Genomic DNA, 18,053 nt, shown 5'->3' with positions numbered 1-18,053 from the left:
GAGGAACAACCCGCTGTCTTTCAAACTGTCTCTGTGCGTACAGGCCAACGCTCTGACCAATCAGCGCAACAGTGACTGTGACGTAGTCAGAGCGACAGAAAGCAGTCGGGGAGGCCTTGAAATAATTTTTCAAAATGCGTATTAATTAATAAACAGGTTCTAGATATTAAGAAGTTTGGAGATAATGACCACAAGTTTGGAGTCTGTACCACATACTTAACATACACTTATTTTTTTCAAGTGTTTTTCAAGGGTTTGCTTAAACTGTTTTTGAGAGTTTTTATTTAGTGGTGTTTGGTGAAATAATTTCCCTTAAATTTAAAATAACGGGAAAATAAGAAACAATCAAAAAGTAATGTTTCAAAGCTGTTTATTAATTCTTCGTTCTACACAAACTAGCCCATCCTTTTGGCTACGAGCGGAGCCAGCTGGTAGATCAGACTTTTGCCATAGCCGGTCGGCAAAACAGCGAAAACGTCCTTCTTGAAAAGGAATGAGCGGAGAGCCTCTTCCTGCTCATGTTTCAACGAAAACTCCAAGTCTAATTCTTCTAAAACTGATTCCAAAGCGGAGTCAAACGCGCGCTGTTCACTAGCGGTAGCCATCTTTCCTGCTGTGCTTTCTCCAGTGTCGCGCAGCTTTGTCGTCACTCCTGCAAAAGCCCGCCCAAAGAATCCAAACAAAAACCTTGTGTTGTGATTGGCGGGCACGATTTGGTGCCCGGGGTGTTTTTGTTTATATGGTGCGAGGCTAAATATTTTTGGCCGCTAGGCGGGTGGGTCTAGTTTACTAGGCTAAACTTTTTGTATTTTCTTCGACAATTTTAGCTTGTTCGATTTGGTCCGTGTCTGAGAAATTGTCTGGATGATAAAATTCACTTTCACGGTGCTCAGTTGAGTCGTTTTTCGTACACTGTTGTTCATTGTTTTCTACTGTGTATGTTAGTTAAAAAAAAAAAATATGATAAAATGCTTATTGACTGAGTGGGAGGACCAGACGGGAAAATATTTTCCTATCCGGCCCTCCCACTCAGTCAAGTACATAATATTCCCCAACATTTTATTCAAGCCAGCAGGAAATAATGAAATACTAAATGTTCTCTCTCAGTGGTGTCTGTATTGATTCTGTGCTGATGTATTCACACCTCGGCTGTAGAGCTGATGTTGTTGCTCAGGAAGCCAGTTAAAGCAGCTACTTGGCAGGAGAAGTAAGGGAGAGCCCAGTTATCTCTCAAAGGAATGGCGTAGTCCACTTTTGTCGTGTCGGGCCTGAAACGGAGAGCCAACCAGAGAAAACAGGACGGTCAGTGACGAGCCAATAGCTCACATCAAAGTTACAGAACATACTGGCCTTAAAATCAACCAATCACGTGACGATGATGCTCATTCCTAATACATTGAGCTGGACCAAAGAAAGACCAAAGAAAAGCTGTGATAAATCAAGAGGTCAATTTTCTTAAAATAAACACCTCTTCCTTGATATCGAATCAGTAGCCTTGGCGAACCATGAGGTGAATTTCGTTGATCTTTTTATCTGCCGATTATCTTCCAATACTACGAGGTTTCTCTTATTTCGTTTCTGGTTGGTTCCGAAGTTTATCAAGAAGTAGAACGGGTAATCAAACTTGATCAGGATAAGTGCCGATTGGTTACGAAGTTTCGCTATTGTTACACTCATTCTTACAACACCATGACAGTGGCTACTCCCTCGCTTCGCCTCGATGAAGCAGTAACCACAAAAATCAACAAACAAACGACCAAGTTTCATTCCTTAAGAAAAGATCTACCCAAAACATCAATCAGAACTCAAATCAGATGAGAAATGAGACAATTCTAGTAAGAGGCCTGGAAAATTCATTAATTTGGCTTAATTACTAACGCATTAGCAAAATATCTGAAAAAACAACCAGCAAGTTTTGTGCGGAGTGATGAGTTCTTTCAAACAAAACATCGGAACGGAAATCCGTGGAGAACTGACGGAGGAGATACGATTTAGCTGAATTGTGGACAATGGACAGACGCCACGCCATGGCAACGGATCATCGGCCTTATGGCCATATGAGATAATGAAACTCCAAAAACAACCAAACAAAATCCAACAACTCAAGGCCCGCCCATCAGTGTTCCTCCCAAGCCACACCCCCAAAACAAATACAAACGAGACGAGACTGAGCTTAGAACTAGCAAGCAACATGACTGACACGTGATGGGAAAAACAATGATTTAATTGATCAGTTGGTTGGTTGGATGCGTCATTGTTTGGGGCTCGTCAGGGACCAGAATTTCACCGTGAATTAATTGTTTGTTCCCTGATGATTGATTATAATTATATAATTTCATAATCTATATTGTACTCTGAGCTGACATTTTCTTGCTTTTTTTTTTTAGCAAAAATTACAAAAAATTGTTCTGAGCTAAAATGGCTGATCCCACGTTTAAAGGGGGACTGAAGTCATTTTTAAACTTGCTTTATTTCTTAATTAATGTGTTATTCAATTACGTTTTCGGTTTTAGTAACCTTATATCGTGACTTGTACTGGCAGCTACAGTGGTGCTTGAAAGTTTGTGAACTCTTTAGAATTTTCTATATTTCTGCACAAATATGACGTAAAACATCATCAGATTTTCACACAAGTCCTAAAAGTAGATAAAGAGAACCCAGTTAAGCAAATGAGACAAAAATATTATACTTGGTCATTTATTTATTGAGGAAAATGATCCAATATTATATATCTGTGAGTGGCAAAAGTATGTGAACCTTTGCTTTCAGTATCTGGTGTGACCCCCTTGTGCAGCAATAACTGCAACTAAACGTTTCCGGTAACTGTTGATCAGTCCTGCACACCGGCTTGGAGGAATTTTAGCCCATTCCTCCGTACAGAACAGCTTCAACTCTGGGATGTTGGTGGGTTTCCTCACATGAACTGCTCACTTCAGGTCCTTCCACAACATTTCAATTGGACTAAGGTCAGGACTTTGACATGGCCATTCCAAAACATTAACTTTATTCTTCTTTAACCATTCTTTGGTAGAACGACTTGTGTGCTTAGGGTCGTTGTCTTGCTGCATGACCCACCTTCTCTTGAGACTCAGTTCATGGACAGATGTCCTGACATTTTCCTTTAGAATTCAGAATTCATTGTTCCATCAATAATGGCAAGCCGTCCTGGCCCAGATGCAGCAAAACAGGTCCAAACCATGATGCTACCACCACCATGTTTCACAGATGGGATAAGGTTCTTATGCTGGAATGCAGTGTTTTCCTTTCTCCAAACATAACACTCCTCATTTAAACCAAAAAGTTCTATTTTGGTCTCATCCATCCACAAAACATTTTCCCAATAGTCTTCTGCCTTGTCCACATGATCTTTAGCAAACTGCAGATGAGCAGTAATGTTCTTTTTGGAGAGTAGTGGCTTTCTCCTTGCAACCCTGCCATGCACACCATTGTTGTTCACTGTTCTCCTGATGGTGGACTCATGAACATTAGCCAATGTGAGAGAGGCCTTCAGTTGCTTAGAAGTTACCCTGGGGTCCTTTGTGACCTCGCCGACTATTACACACCTTGCTCTTGGAGTGATCTTTGCTGGTTGACCACTCCTGGGGAGGGTAACAATGGTCTTGAATTTCCTCCATTTGTACACAATCTGTCTGACTGTGGATTGGTGGAGTCCAAACTCTTTAGAGATGGTTTTGTAACCTTTTCCAGCCTGATGAGCATCAACAATGCTTTTTCTGAGGTCCTCAGAAATCTCCTTTGTTCGTGGCATGATAGACTTCCACAAACATGTGTTGTGAAGATCAGACTTTGATAGATCCCTGTTCTTTAAATAAAACAGGGTGCCCACTCACACCTGATTGTCATCCCATTGATTGAAAACACCTGACTCTAATTTCACCTTCAAATGAACTGCTAATCCTAGAGGTTCACATACTTTTGCCACTCACAGATATGTAATATTGGATCATTTTCCTCAATAAATCAATGGCCGAGTATAATATTTTTGTCTCATTTGTTTAACTGGGTTCTCTTTATCTACTTTTAGGACTTGTGTGAAAATCTGATGATGTTTTAGGTCATATTTATGCAGAAATATAGAAAATTCTAAAGGGTTCACAAACTTTCAAGCACCACTGTAATTGCAATTAAATATTAGACTTATCGGCCTATTCGGTTTTTAGCCGTGTTGAATTTAGTTCGTTTGGTCCACGGCAGGTGTTGCTTATCTGCACGATCTTCATGAGACTTGTGCGAGACTTTGAAACGTGAAGTGTCAGCCAGGTGTCAGTGCGGCCATTTTGAAAACTGTTTTCCAAACGAAGTATTACACAAAAACGAGTTTAATTGTCGAATACTGCATCCTTTTTTCAAACTTTCCTGATTGCTATCAAAACAAACAAAACTTCCGGCTTGATTACGTCAGCATTCGAAAGAGGGCGCGCGCGTCTTTTGACACCGTTGGCAGATGTCAGTCGCTTTGATTTCCGCTGTACGTTTTACTTCCGTCCTACGATGTCTCGCACAGGTCTCAACGAATCTCGTTTACGGCCGTTGCTTTGACATATGGACCGATATATTACAGAGCATATTTCACACACTCATAACTTGCTATAGCAGCGACAAAATAGCGATCAAAAATGCATTCCGATATTTAATAAAATGAGATAGAATTTTGATCATAAAAAATTTGCCTTCAGTTCTCCTTTAATGCGTCTTTTATTATTTATATGTTTCACTCCTATTTTTGAGGTTCGGTTTTGTAACTTGATACCATTTTGTTTATTTAACCATTTATTACCAAAACAAGTGTTTCGAGTGACCTTAAACTGATAACTTTAATGTGTCTTTTCCATTTATGTTTAATCCCTGTTTTTCTTTAAACTTGTCACTGTTTTGACCTCTTCTTCCCTCTGTACAGGGTGTGCTTGGCACAGTTCCCACCGTGTCTGAAACGTCAGCAGTTTTTAAATTTTCCCTAAATTGCACAAAGGCCTCATGACTCTGAAAAGTCATTGTTCTGATGTTTAACGACTGAGCCACTGCTTCTGGAAACGAACTCTATTTATTAAATAAATAAATAAATAAATAACCTCGGTCAGATCAAGGTGATGAAAAAGCATGGACCCGGGGATGAGTTTTAATCCAGATCATCGTCATCATTACTGACATTTTCACTTGAATCAGAATCGAGTCAGCAGCATGACAGAGCAGAGTTTGGGTTAGTTGATGCGTTTCCTGTGCCAGTCTGACCTGTTAATGATGAACCAGGCCACTGTCAGCATCCCAGCCACCCACGTGCCGCTCATCACCCAGCTGCAGATAAACAGAGCCGTCACGTAGATGGCCTGCAGCGCAAACACCACGCCGATGTAGAAATAAACCGGTTCTATGGATTCCTGCGGCGCACACACACACAGAGAAAGTCAGAGCACATCCCTCCATGTCTCTTGCTCTCTCACACACATATTTTTGTGTAAATCACTTCCATTCATGATTATTCATGCACAAATTCAAAAGTCAAACAGGAAACCAAGCTATATAATGCTATGTTTAATTAGAGACAGAATTCAGGTTGGGGAATGTCTGATCTCCGTCTGATCTCACCTGACTGCCACTCAGTTTGTACAGCAGGCTGCTGAGGAGCTCGGGGTAGAGAGACAGCTGGTCCACTGCATTAATGGTCTGACCAGATAATGTCCTGTTATCCTGCATCAGCTCATACACACCTGTACACACACACACACACACACACACACAGAGAGAGCAAGGTCAGACACTTTAATTTAGAACAGTATGCTGCTCTGTCTGTCGGTCACATTCTCCGTCTCACTCTCTGCCTGTCTGTCTCTTTCAGAATCTGTCTATTGGTCACACTGTGTTTCTTTCCCCATCTCTCTCTCTCTCCCCCCATTTGTTGTGTTCACCTCTCAGTATCTTTCCCCCTTTGTATTTCTTTCCCCATGTCTCACTTGCCCCTGTATCACACTCTCCATCCTTCATTCCATAGACTCCTAGTCTCTCCTGCACTCATTCTCTCTCCCCTCCTGTTTGTTTCTTTCTTTCTCTATGTCCATCTCTCTGATTTGGTCCGTTTGTTTCTCTCAGTTTCTCCCAGTGTCTCACTGTCCATCTTTCTTCGCGTGTCTCACTCTCTCCGTCTCACTGCCCATCTCTCTCCCCATGTCTCACTGTCCATTTCACTTCGTGTATCTCACGATCTCCCCGTGTCTCAATGTCCATCTCTCTTTGTGTCTCACTCTCTCCCCGTGTCTCATTGTCCATCTCTTTCCTCGTGCCTCACTGTCAATCTTTCTTCATGTAGCTCACAATCTCCCCATGTTTCACTGTCCATCTCTCTCCCCGTGTCTCACTGTCCCTCTCTATCCCCATGTCTCACAATCTCCCCGTGTCTCCAGGTCCATTTCTCTTCATGTCTCAATATCCATCTCTCTTCGTGTCTCACTCTCTCCCCATGTATCTCACAATCTCCCCGTGTTTCAATGTCCATCTCTCTTCATGTCTCTCTCCCCATGTCTCACTGTCCCTCTTTCTTCATGTGTCTCACAATCTCCCCATCTCAAGGTCCATCTCTCTTCATGTCTCACTCTCCCCATGTCTCAATCTCCATCTCTTTGTGTCTCACTCACTCCCCATGTCTCACTGTCTATCTCTCTTCATGCCTCTCTCCCCATGTCTCACTGTCCATCTCTCTCCCCCCGTGTCTCACCATCCCTATGTCTCACTGTCCATCTCCCTTTGTGTATCTCACGATCTTCCCATGTCTCACTGTCCCTGTGTCTCACTGTCCATCTCCATTTTTTTTTTGGAACCTTTATTTAAACAACAGGGTAGTCCAATCAGTGGCAAAATGCCTCTGCTATCAAAAGGAGCCCTGTTATACACACATATGGCCCTTTTCCACGACCCTTTTTCAGCTCGCTTCAGCTCAACACGGCTCGTGTTTCGACTACCTCAGAACGGCACGACTCAGCTCATATCATGTCTCAATCTCCATCTCTTTGTGTCTCACTCACTCCCCATGTCTCACTATCTATCTCTCTTCATGCCTCTCTCCCCATGTCTCACTGTCCATCTCTCTCCCCCCGTGTCTCACCATCCCTATGTCTCACTGTCCATCTCCCTTTGTGTATCTCACGATCTTCCCATGTCTCACTGTCCGTGTCTCACTGTCCATCTCCATTTTTTTTTTGGAACCTTTATTTAAACAACAGGGTAGTCCAATCAGTGGCAAAATGCCTCTGCTATCAAAAGGAGCCCTGTTATACACACATATGGCCCTTTTCCACTACCCTTTTTCAGCTCACTTCAGCTCACTTCAGCCCGACACGGCTCGTGTTTCGACTACCTCAGAACAGCACGACTCGGCTCGCTTCAGCCCTGCTTAGCCCCCAAAACTCGCACGGTTTTGGAGTGGGGCTGAAGCGAGCCAAACCGAGCCGAGTGAGGCTGGGGGCGTGAGCAGACACTCCCCTGTGCACTGATTGGTGAGGAGGAGTGTCCTCACATGCCCACACACGCCCCGCGAGCACGCTGGGATCTGTAAACACCGTAAACCCGGAAGAAGAAGAATTACGAATTACGAGAATTTCAGAAGCCTTATGCGCCTCGCCTCATCTATACGCTCTTGCCAGTATCTGTCCGCGTTGTCGGTGACAACAAGCCACAGCACCAAGACCAGCAACACTAACGACTCCATGTCCTCCATGTTTATTGTTTACTATCCGGGTCGTGAGACTACCGCTTAAAAGATCACTGATGTCGCTGTTTGCGCCGCTTAACGACATCACGTGACGTCCACCCACTTTCGCTAACTCCACCCAATGTGTCCACCCACTTCCAGCCAGCACGGTTCAGCGCAGTTGTAGTCGAAATGCAACTCCAACAGCCCCACTCAGCTCGACTCAGCCCGACTCAGCACCGCACAGCTCATCCCAACTCAGCCGCGTTGGTAGTGGAAAAGCGGCAATATACATCTTACAACAAACAAAAACCAAAAAAAAAAAAAACAATTATAATAAAATTTGACTACATTATTTACAATATATATTCAATATTCAATCTAACAATAAGTACAAAAAAGCTAAAATATAAAAGGATTATTAAATATATAAAAGTATAATTATATTGGAACAGACCCGTCCCGAATTCGCCCGGACGCCCACGAAACAAAGGCCAAAAGCCGAGACCAAACCAACCACCCATCAAAGCCGACCTCGACCCGTGACCACCGCTCCGCGAGCATCCAAGCGAATCCGGGAAAGGTCAAATAATCATCAACTGTAATTGTAATCTATTAAAAATTATACATCCATGATAATAAAATGATTTCTTAGCCAGCTCGGTTCTTACCCTTGGTAAATGTAACATATTGCTTTGTCTAGTGAACCTGTTGCGTATGGCATTATTAAAAGTAAAATAATTTCTAAAAAATTCCGGGCAACTCCCATTAATACATTTCTTAACAAGTTTGAATACGTGGTCGTCACGCCTACTTTGTAGGGTGGACCAATGAACTGCATCTAAGGCCCCATCACTCTCGCCTATTCTAGTAACTATCCTTGCAGCACGCCGCTGAAATCTTTCTAGAGATGTAGAATTTCCGATACCACAGCACCCCCATACATTATCACAGTATTCAAGAACAGGGCGAATGAAAGATGTATACATAATATTCGCACAGTGTAACGTTAAATTATTCCTTATGTGCCCTAGCATACCCAGCCTTTTGCCAGCCTTAGATAATATATACTGGATATGGGAATTCCATGAAAGGCATTCATCAAAAATAATTCCCAAATATTTGAATTCAAATGCACGTTTAACAGGGCGACCACTGAATAGTATATTAAAATCAGAAACCTGTGAAAGCTTAACACAAGTTATCTGTCATGTATCTGACAGTCTCCCCGTGTCTCACTGTCCATCTCTCTCCCCGTGTCTCACAATCTCCGTGTGTCACTCAGTGCGTTTACATGCACATAGAGAAAATCGAATTTCTGCCGTAGCTCGACTGAAATCGAAGTTCTAAATGCCATGGAAACACCTTAGCTCGGCTGAAATCGAACCGAACTGGATTTCTCGTAATCGAGCTACGCGACCTAGATTATGCGATTGTAGCCGAGCTACTTAGTGCATGTAAACCCTATCGAGCTACGTAGTCGAGCTACTTACTTCAGCACTGCCCCTTCTGGAAGTGACGAGTGACGATTTCGCATATAGTTCAAGTACAACGCGATGGTGTACAGAATGTTCAGCAAGTGCTGAGCTGCTTTGTTGTTGTCCATCTTCTCTCTCTCGATGTTGCTGTCCTCGTCGTCGTTCTTCTTGTGAACACGGAACTGATAACTTTTGTTTATACGCTTGAATAGCTCTTCTTCATGACGACAACCGGAAGTGTACCAACACGATGGGGCGTGTAGCGCCACCTGTGGCTCGGGTGCACAATGTACCTCACACAAGAGTAGGGCTGGGTATCACCAGATACCTCACGATACGATACTATGGCAATATTTTGCCCACGATAACGATATCACGGTACAGTGATTCTGCGATAATCAATATATTGCAAGAAATTTCAACCACATCACGATATCTGTGTCACTGAAGAAAATCAGAATTTATTGACCACTGTAAAATTACATTTCACATACATAACTACACACTCTTGCCAGACATATATTTGTCTCTATTCCACTGCTGGCAAAACCAAGAGTTGCTTCACTACAACATACAGAAAATTCCCATTCCTGTGCTAGTATTCTCAACTTTTCTGTAAGCATGGACACATCAGTGCTGCTTAACAAGCAGAATCAAATTGTTTTATGAAAACTTAAAACTTGCACTGCAGACTGCACATACATTTCAGTGCTAACACTAATATCAATTTGTTCTTTGTAAACTTGAGAACATATACCTGAGAACATTTAACTTGTGCTTATTTTGCAGGAACAACACGCTGTCTGGAACACATTGAAAAGTGCAGTGGGCATCTTAGTCTCCCTGAGCACAATGATGAAACAAAGCGCAGTGTGGGTCAGTGTCCACACACTGAAACTGAACTGAAACCTCAGTGAATCACGTTTCTTCTGAACTTAAATACTCAAAATAAAATGCAGTGTCTCACACACACTAAAATTGAAAATGCAAGATAAAGTGCAGCTTCTTGCCTTTGGTCTTAAATGACAAAATTAAGTTCACAGTTACAGTAAGTCACACATCACTGAAGTAGACGGGAGGACTTTGGCGCTGTCCAGTGTAGTTTGCTTCGGGTCGGGTTTCGGTGGCTCCGGCTGAGCTAATATGTCGGGGCGGTGTCGTGCTAAGTAAGTTCGCAAGTTTGTTGTGTTACCTGAATATCTAATTGGAGCGAAACAGGTTTTGCAGAGTGCGTACTCTTTGTCCGGCTCACTGTTTTTTTCTCCTTTCCTTTGGAATCCAAAGTGCCTCCAAACATCTGCCTTAAAGTTCGGCGGCGTCTCTAGGTTTACGTTAACAGCCACGCTTGCTTGTTTTTTTTTTTTTCCTCACTGCAACCGCCAGGGAAAAAAGAGAAGATGAAGAGTGCCTTGCAGTGAGGGAGCGGCACAGCGACACCTCGCGGAGCGGAGGTGCGGAAGTCGTACTGGATTTACAACCCGTCTGAAACATGATTTATTATTTGAAAAAATATCGATATTCAAATTTTGAGTATCGATATTGAATCGGAAGACAAAGTATCGCGATATATCGCCGTATCGATATTTTTGCACACCCCTACACAATAGCTCGATTTCCTTGTGTGCATGTAGGATTGGATTTCTCTGGCACCCCTGCTGGGACCCTTAGCTCGATTACCGACAGTAGCTCAATTTGGATGTGCATGTAAACGCACTGAATGTCCATCTCTCTTCGTGTCTCACTGTCCATCTTGCTTCGTGTCTCACTCCCCCCGTGTCTCAATGTCCATCTCTCTTTGTTTGGCTCACAACCTCCCTGGGTCTCAATGTCTCTCTCTCTTCACATCTGTCTTTCTCCTCTGGTGCTCCCTCCACTGCTCTCTTACTGTCTGTCTGTCTCTCTGTCCCTGTTGTTTCTTCCTGTTTGAATCTCTCAGTCTTTCTCCCTGTCTCACTTTCCATCTCTCTCTACCAGGGCTTTGAACCAGAATTTTTTCCTGTTGGTTCATTCCGAACAGAAACGGAATTTTAACGTTTCCGGTTTTGGGTTCCACCATTAAATAGACGTTCCCGAACCGGTTAGAACAAAAAAATTTCGTTCCCGGAACGGTTAATTACGTTCCCTGTCAGCTGTTTAACAAATGGCTATAAAATTATGTCTCTGTCTCATCCAGCTTAAACCAAATGTAGGCTAATTCTATTACAACCTTCATTAAATAAGACAAGAAATAATTCAAAACAATTATTATTTCAAATGTTGGCGATTTGGATTCTCAGTATGTCTTCCCATCTACACAAACAGAAAAAGTGCCAAAAATGAAAGATAATTCGTTTAGTGTGTTACCAAAGGCTAGTCAGGCACTATGCACTGATAGGCTAACAGAGGTTAACGTCATTTAATGTTCACGAGCCTCTCATTAACGTGGACAAATATATTGATATCGTGTTTGAATAACGATAGACTGCAATATTTAGCTCTTATTTAAGATGTGGAGACGTGATAGTAGTCCACCCTCCCGCTCTCTCCATTCAGTCAGCGAAAGTCACACAGGAAGTGAACCCCAGCAGGTCATAGAAACTTGCGCAGGAGAAGAATGACTTTTTTTATTTGTAGGCTACGGAAACTTTGAGGAACAAAATAAAAACCGGTATTAACCGGTTACCATTATTTTTAATAAGCGTTTCTGTTCCAGAACATAAAAAATAATAAAGTTTCTGGTTTCATTTCTGTTCCATGTGAAATAGAAAAAGTTCCTGGTTTTTGTTTTCGTTCCTTGAACCGGTTCAAAGCCCTGCTCTCTACATCTGTCTGTCTTTCTGTATCTCTCTCCCCCCCCCCGCTTTCACGAAGTGAAAAAGTTAGTACGCCCTTATTATGAAGTGATGAAACCCAACAAGACAATTCATGCGAGTTCAGTTTCACACTCCTTTATCATCACTATAATAAGACATTAACAGTGAAATAATGCAGGATGTGAGCTCAGATCATTCGCCTCCAGAAACCTTTCCAGGTCTCCTGCTGTTTGTTTTGGATTTCCTTGAATTGGGGGTGGGGGTGTCAAACTTTTGCTCTCCACCGCAGAGATGCCAACCTTTTGTGAAATCAATGTGCAGTGACACATGCATACGAGCAGAGCGCCCACAGGGCGCGTAGCGAGTCCAATCCAGCTGGGGATAGGAAAATTTTGGAAATTGGTGCTTTTTTAGGGCCATTCGGCGTGAATACAGGTGACTAAAGTGAACTGGGACATGCTGGTTTTGGGGGGAGAAAATTGTTGATTTTTTTTTTAAATTATCTGAAAAATAAAACCAAACCACAATCACTCATGATTTTCTCATGACTGATACTCATAACTCACCACATTCACACAAAGTAAAGACTTCTCTGGTAATTTGTATACAATCAACTTTCAAACCGTGAATATTATTTTCTTAACTTTACTACACAAATGCAGATTACATACCATCAATATTTATAGATAACAGACTGGAACACTCAATTAGCAAATACTCAAATAGTTTACTAAACAAATGCAGATTACATGCCATCAATGTTTACAGAGAATATGCTGGAACACTCAATTAGCAATACTCAAATAGTTGTACTGGAACATGTCCATTTCCTTTTTATTCCCATGATTAATGTCACTTTGATTACTTTTAATTTTTATCAACTTCCTTTCACTTTTAATCTCATCAATATCAAGTCAGATTACTTATTCAGCTCTGATTGATTTACTTCAGAAGACGACTGTTTCGGTTCCAACGGTTTTTCTTCAGTAGCATGTTTGTGAGGTTACAACACCCCGACAGCCCCTCAATACCTAGTGACATGGGCTGCTCGACATTCCATCGCGGCATCGATGATTAATTCGCGCATGCGCAGAACGCTTGTCAACAAAGATGGCGGCGCCCATCGAAGCAAACTTTGACCATAAATACAGTCAAAATACTGAATTAAAGCGATAATTGGCCTCAAATGTACCGAACACTGGCAAAATATTGTGAACCCTTATAGCATACCTGTCAACTTTGAGGTTTGAAAAAAATGGATATTTCCCAGATTTTTAACTCAAAATAAGGGAAAATTTCGGAAAGTCATATCCTTCACCAAAAGTGGGTGTGTAGTTGAATGGGGGGCAATTTTCTATCTAGTATTTGTGATTTCCTGTACTCTGGTGCATGTTGGTGATAGCCAAGACCCAAACTCAATATGCTTATGGTTTATAGAGAGCATTTGTGAATAAACTATACATTTATTTTTATTTGCTTTCAGTGGTACCAGTTATTTCCCAAATTAAGGGCTAAAATACGTATCTTATGTTAAAATAAGAAAGGTCATTATATAACCAGTCAATAAATTCAATTCCATTGCAATTTATTATGGTTTTACCATAGTCATGGCCTCGGAACACTAGATGGATGGATGGATGGATGGATGGATGGATGGATGGATGGATGGATGGATGGATGGATGGATACATGGATAGTAACATAAGATATTAAACCAAGAGTGATTTAAAATGGGTAAGTTTCAGATAGAAAATAAAATAGACAATGAGTGGATAAAACAGTTAATCCACCAATTAGTTTACACTAGGCTATTTATGAGGTCTTAGCCAGGACATACTTAATGTAAACATGTGTAGCTTACCTTTGATTATTTGGGAGGCTTTCGTTTTCCCCATGGAAAATTTCTTTGCGATGGAAGAGTCTGGGAACATTCCAGCCACGCACTTGTTGAAATCATCAAAGAAAGAGAGGCTAATGTTTTTCTTAGCTATTAGCATCGCCATCTTCACCTCAGACCTAATCAGTGTTGCCAGATACTGCTGACGTTTTCCAGCCCAAAATATGTTCAAAACCCGCCAAAATGCACTTGAAACCGCCCAACTTGGACGGGAAACCGCCCAATCTGGCAACACTGGACCTAATCACTTGTTCAGCCTCGCCTCTGGACGTAGTTCTGTAATTACTGATGCCTGAGAGGGCGGGGACGTGAATTCATGGCCCGACTTCCTGCTGTAAACTCCTGTCAGAGGCGCGTCATGAATTCTGGACCTACCGACTTTTTTATATTGTGAAAATACGGGACTTTTATATAATGTCAAAATACGGGATATTTCCAGGAAAATAAAAAAACGGGAAGACAGCGGGAAATAAGTCAAAAAAGGGGATTTCCCGGGAAAAACGGGAGGGTTGACAGGTATGCCTTATAGATTCATGCGTTTCGAACCGCATCCATGCTAAAATCGTATGAATCCCATATCAACTGAATAGACGGTTGTAGCCTCGTAGTGCTACTGTCAAAAACGTAGTGACTACGCACGAATCGTAGTGATTGGCATCTCTGCCACCGGTATTTACTTTTATTTGAGATAGCGGGTTGGGAACGGCATCCCAGGAGACTCGTGTTACCTTTCTCAAAGGATGAGGCGAACAGCATGTGCTTGTAGTAGTAGTAATAAAGACCACTGCCTCCCTGGAAGGTGATCTCTCTCTCCAGCTCCTGAGGAGGAAAAGATCATCATCACACCATCACTCTTACTCACCGGGCCATCCGTGACTAACAAAACTGCAGCTTTCACACAAAATCTCATTTTACACCACAAATAAATCAAAGTATAAAATATAAACATTATAAAAATGAATCCTAACACCCCCCCCCCAACACCACCACCACCCTAAGTTCCATTTTTTTTTCCCATTTGCTGAGAGATCAGATCAAATTCATTCTCTTTCCCCCCTTAAACCCGATTTCATTATTTTTCCTGGTAAGGGCCCGAGATGGATCCTGCAGATCGGATCTGTGATTTAAGAAAGCGGCTGCGTTCTGCTCCCGTCATCTGGAACGGTGAAGATCACATAAGATTTGTTATTTCTGTACATTCACATGCCTTGTTTACATTTCGCTATGGGAGCTGCTCTGCGAGGTTTACTGTTACTGCAGACCGCTCTCAGACACACAGAGCGTCACCTCCACACTGCAGTTTCACTCTGTAACACTGTGTACTGGGGAGACGAAGGAGCTTCACCTGGCGAGTGGAGAACCAGAACTTCCTCTCGTGGTATGTGCTCAGGTACACGGCGTACATCATCCCACAGGTGATGGCTGCCACACAGCCGATAAAGAGCTTCGCTAACCTCTGAAACACCACTGCTACACAGAGAGAGAGAGAGAGAGAGAGAGACAAAGATACAGCAAGACAGATGGGGAGGGAGAGATAGACAAACAGACAGACGGGGAGAGAGAGAAACAGATGGAGAGAGAGAGATACAAAGAGACAAATGGGGAGAGAGAGAGAGAGAGAGAGAGAGAGAGAGAAAGACACACACAGATGGAGACAGACAGACAGACAGAGGGATGGGAGAGGGAAGGAGAGAGACAGACAGACGGGGAGGGAGAGAAACAAGGAAAGAGAGAGAGACAGACAGACAGACAGACAGAGAGAGATGGGGAGAGAGAGAGAAAGACAGATACAGCAAGACAGACAGGAGGAGGGAGAGAGATAAAGACAGACAGACAGAAACAGATGGGGAGAGAGATACACAGACAGATGGGGAGAGAGAAAGAGAGAGAGATACAAAGACAGACAAACGGGGAGAGAGGGGGAGAGAGAGAGACACAGATGGGGACAGACAGACAGACAGACAGACAGATGGGAGAGAGAAGGAGACAGACAGACAGACGGGGAGAGAGAAACAAGGAAAGAGAGAGACAGAGACAAACAGACAGACAGAGATGGGGAGAGAGAGAGAAACAGACACAGAGAGAGACAAAGAGATACAGCAAGACAGACAGGAGGAGGGAGAGAGAGAGATAGAGACAGACAGACAAACAGATGGAGAGAGAGAGATACACAGACAGATGGAGAGAGAGAGAGAGAGAGAGAGACAGACAGACGGAGAGAGAGAAAAGAGATACAGCAAGATGGGAGGAGGGAGAGAGAGCGAGACAGACAGGCAGATGGGGAGAGACAGACACAGAGAGAGAGACAGACACAGACGGGGAGAGAGATAGAGAGACAGATATGGGGAGAGAGAGAAACAAACAGAAAGATACAGCAAGACAGACAGGGGGAGGGGAGAGAGAGAATCAAACCATAAGCAGGTCACAGATGTTTTCACCGCACACCAAGAAAAGTTTTTTTTTTTTTAAATACACCAGTTCCCCCCCCAATAACCTCCATAACGCAGTTAAAGACTCTCAGGATTAAATTTTATGTCTGAAATATAGTTTTATTCAGCTTTTTTGTGTTTTGTTTATTTAAAAAAAAAAAACCTCACAGTCCTAACTGTGCAAAAGAACACCGTGTTCTCTCTCTCTGTGTGCGCGCGTGCGTCCGGAGTGGTTATCTTTTTAAAAATCTGTTAGATCCTATCCGTCACTGTAATGTCTGTACCACAGATTGTGATTGACTTATTTTACTGCATTATAATTATACACACTATTTCAGAGCTACAATATTGTTAGTGTGTGAACGGCTCCAAAAGTATACATACACCTCGCACTACACGGTGTCGCTGTACATCAGCAAAACGTACCGTACATGCAGACGAAGCTAAAGCAGTACAGGAGTGTGTGTAAAAGCTGAGTGCTGACCACAAGAAGGTGGTGGAGTGTATGCATGTGTGTATATTTTGTGTGTGTGAGAAATCGCCACATAAAGCTAGTTATTATTCACTATTCTGGACGTTTACACAAGTAATTTAATGCTGCTCTCAGCCTCAGATGCTCCGGCCACAGCTCACTTCTCTGGTCACAAGCTTCAGGATCTGGAAGACCATAAATGCTTTCATACTTTCTTCAGGAGGTTTTTCAGCAGGAACATTTTAAACACCGTGGCACGATGAGCAAGGTATAATTGATGAACTGAAAACAAGTCAAAGAATTCCTTATTTATACACAACTCCAATATATACGGTTTTATACAGCTGTTGATGATAATGAGCAAACGAGATTTGTTTCAAGTTTGTTGATACAAGATAAGAAATTTTGTTTGTACGGTCAGCTAACGGTGGCTCTGATGATTCATTCGGATTCTTACACTGACAGGATAACCTAAAGATTTGCGCATAAAAAAAAAAAAAAAAAAAAATCTACATCTGGATTTCTGTAAAGCTGCTTTGCGACAACGTAAAAAACGTGCTACATAAATAAACCTGAATCGAAACAAAACGACTTAGTTGGGGCTCGGTCATAGTTTATTAACGTAGCGCAGTCACTACAAAGCCTGATGCGTTTATTTCGTAATACACTACCGTTCAAAAGTTTGGGGTCACTTTGAAATGTCCTTATTTTTGAAAGAAAAGCACTGTTCTTTTCAATGAAGATCACTTTAAACTAATCAGAAATCCACTCTATACATTGCTAATGTGGTAAATGACTATTCTAGCTGCAAATGTCTGGTTTTTGGTGCAATATCTCCATAGGTGTATAGAGGCCCATTTCCAGCAACTCTCACTCCAGTGTTCTAATGGTACAATGTGTTTGCTCATTGCCTCAGAAGGCTAATGCATGGATTAAAGCAAAAAAAAAAATAATAATCTGACTGAAAAAAAAAGCTCCATGTCGTTGGCCCCTACCACATCAGCGATGCGTCAAATTTTAAATGTTGTGTTGTCCATTATCCCCTCGGCCCCTACTTATAGTACATTTACATAATTTTAACAATGACTAAAGCTAAGGCAAGACTTTACCATTGTCATTACTGGCTATAAATGATGAAACATCAAGTTTTCAGCGCAAAGTGCAAATTTATTTCAACAATACTTTAGTAATGCACAACAGTGGTTAAGAGAAAAGTGCAAGTGCAGTCGAACTTGAACCATGCTTTCAAAAGAGTGGAACAGAAAGAACTTGCAAGAAAAGTAAAG

At 42.2% G+C, this 18,053-nt stretch overlaps 1 protein-coding gene across 5 annotated transcripts in view; it reads right to left on the bottom strand.

The window, feature by feature from the left end:
- The window catches only part of LOC132882072 (probable C-mannosyltransferase DPY19L4), a 91,148-nt gene that overhangs the window by 56,379 nt on the left and 16,716 nt on the right, over positions 1–18,053 (bottom strand). For 4 of the 5 annotated variants that reach the window (XM_060915296.1, XM_060915299.1, XM_060915297.1 and 1 more), the window contains 5 exons: positions 15,212–15,336; positions 14,595–14,685; positions 5,605–5,726; positions 5,251–5,396; positions 1,145–1,268 (listed from right to left, as the gene is read on the bottom strand). In XM_060915296.1, the coding sequence (XP_060771279.1) occupies positions 1,145–1,268; positions 5,251–5,396; positions 5,605–5,726; positions 14,595–14,685; positions 15,212–15,336 (608 nt within the window). The remainder of the gene's footprint in view (positions 1–1,144; positions 1,269–5,250; positions 5,397–5,604; positions 5,727–14,594; positions 14,686–15,211; positions 15,337–18,053) is intronic. The other variant, XM_060915298.1, reaches the window with a different exon arrangement.

The sequence above is a fragment of the Neoarius graeffei genome, chromosome 2 (genome assembly GCF_027579695.1).
Source record: "Neoarius graeffei isolate fNeoGra1 chromosome 2, fNeoGra1.pri, whole genome shotgun sequence".
Lineage (NCBI taxonomy): Eukaryota > Metazoa > Chordata > Actinopteri > Siluriformes > Ariidae > Neoarius > Neoarius graeffei.
The sequence above is the reverse complement of the archived record's forward strand: the minus strand, read 5'-3'. Positions and strand labels throughout refer to the sequence as shown.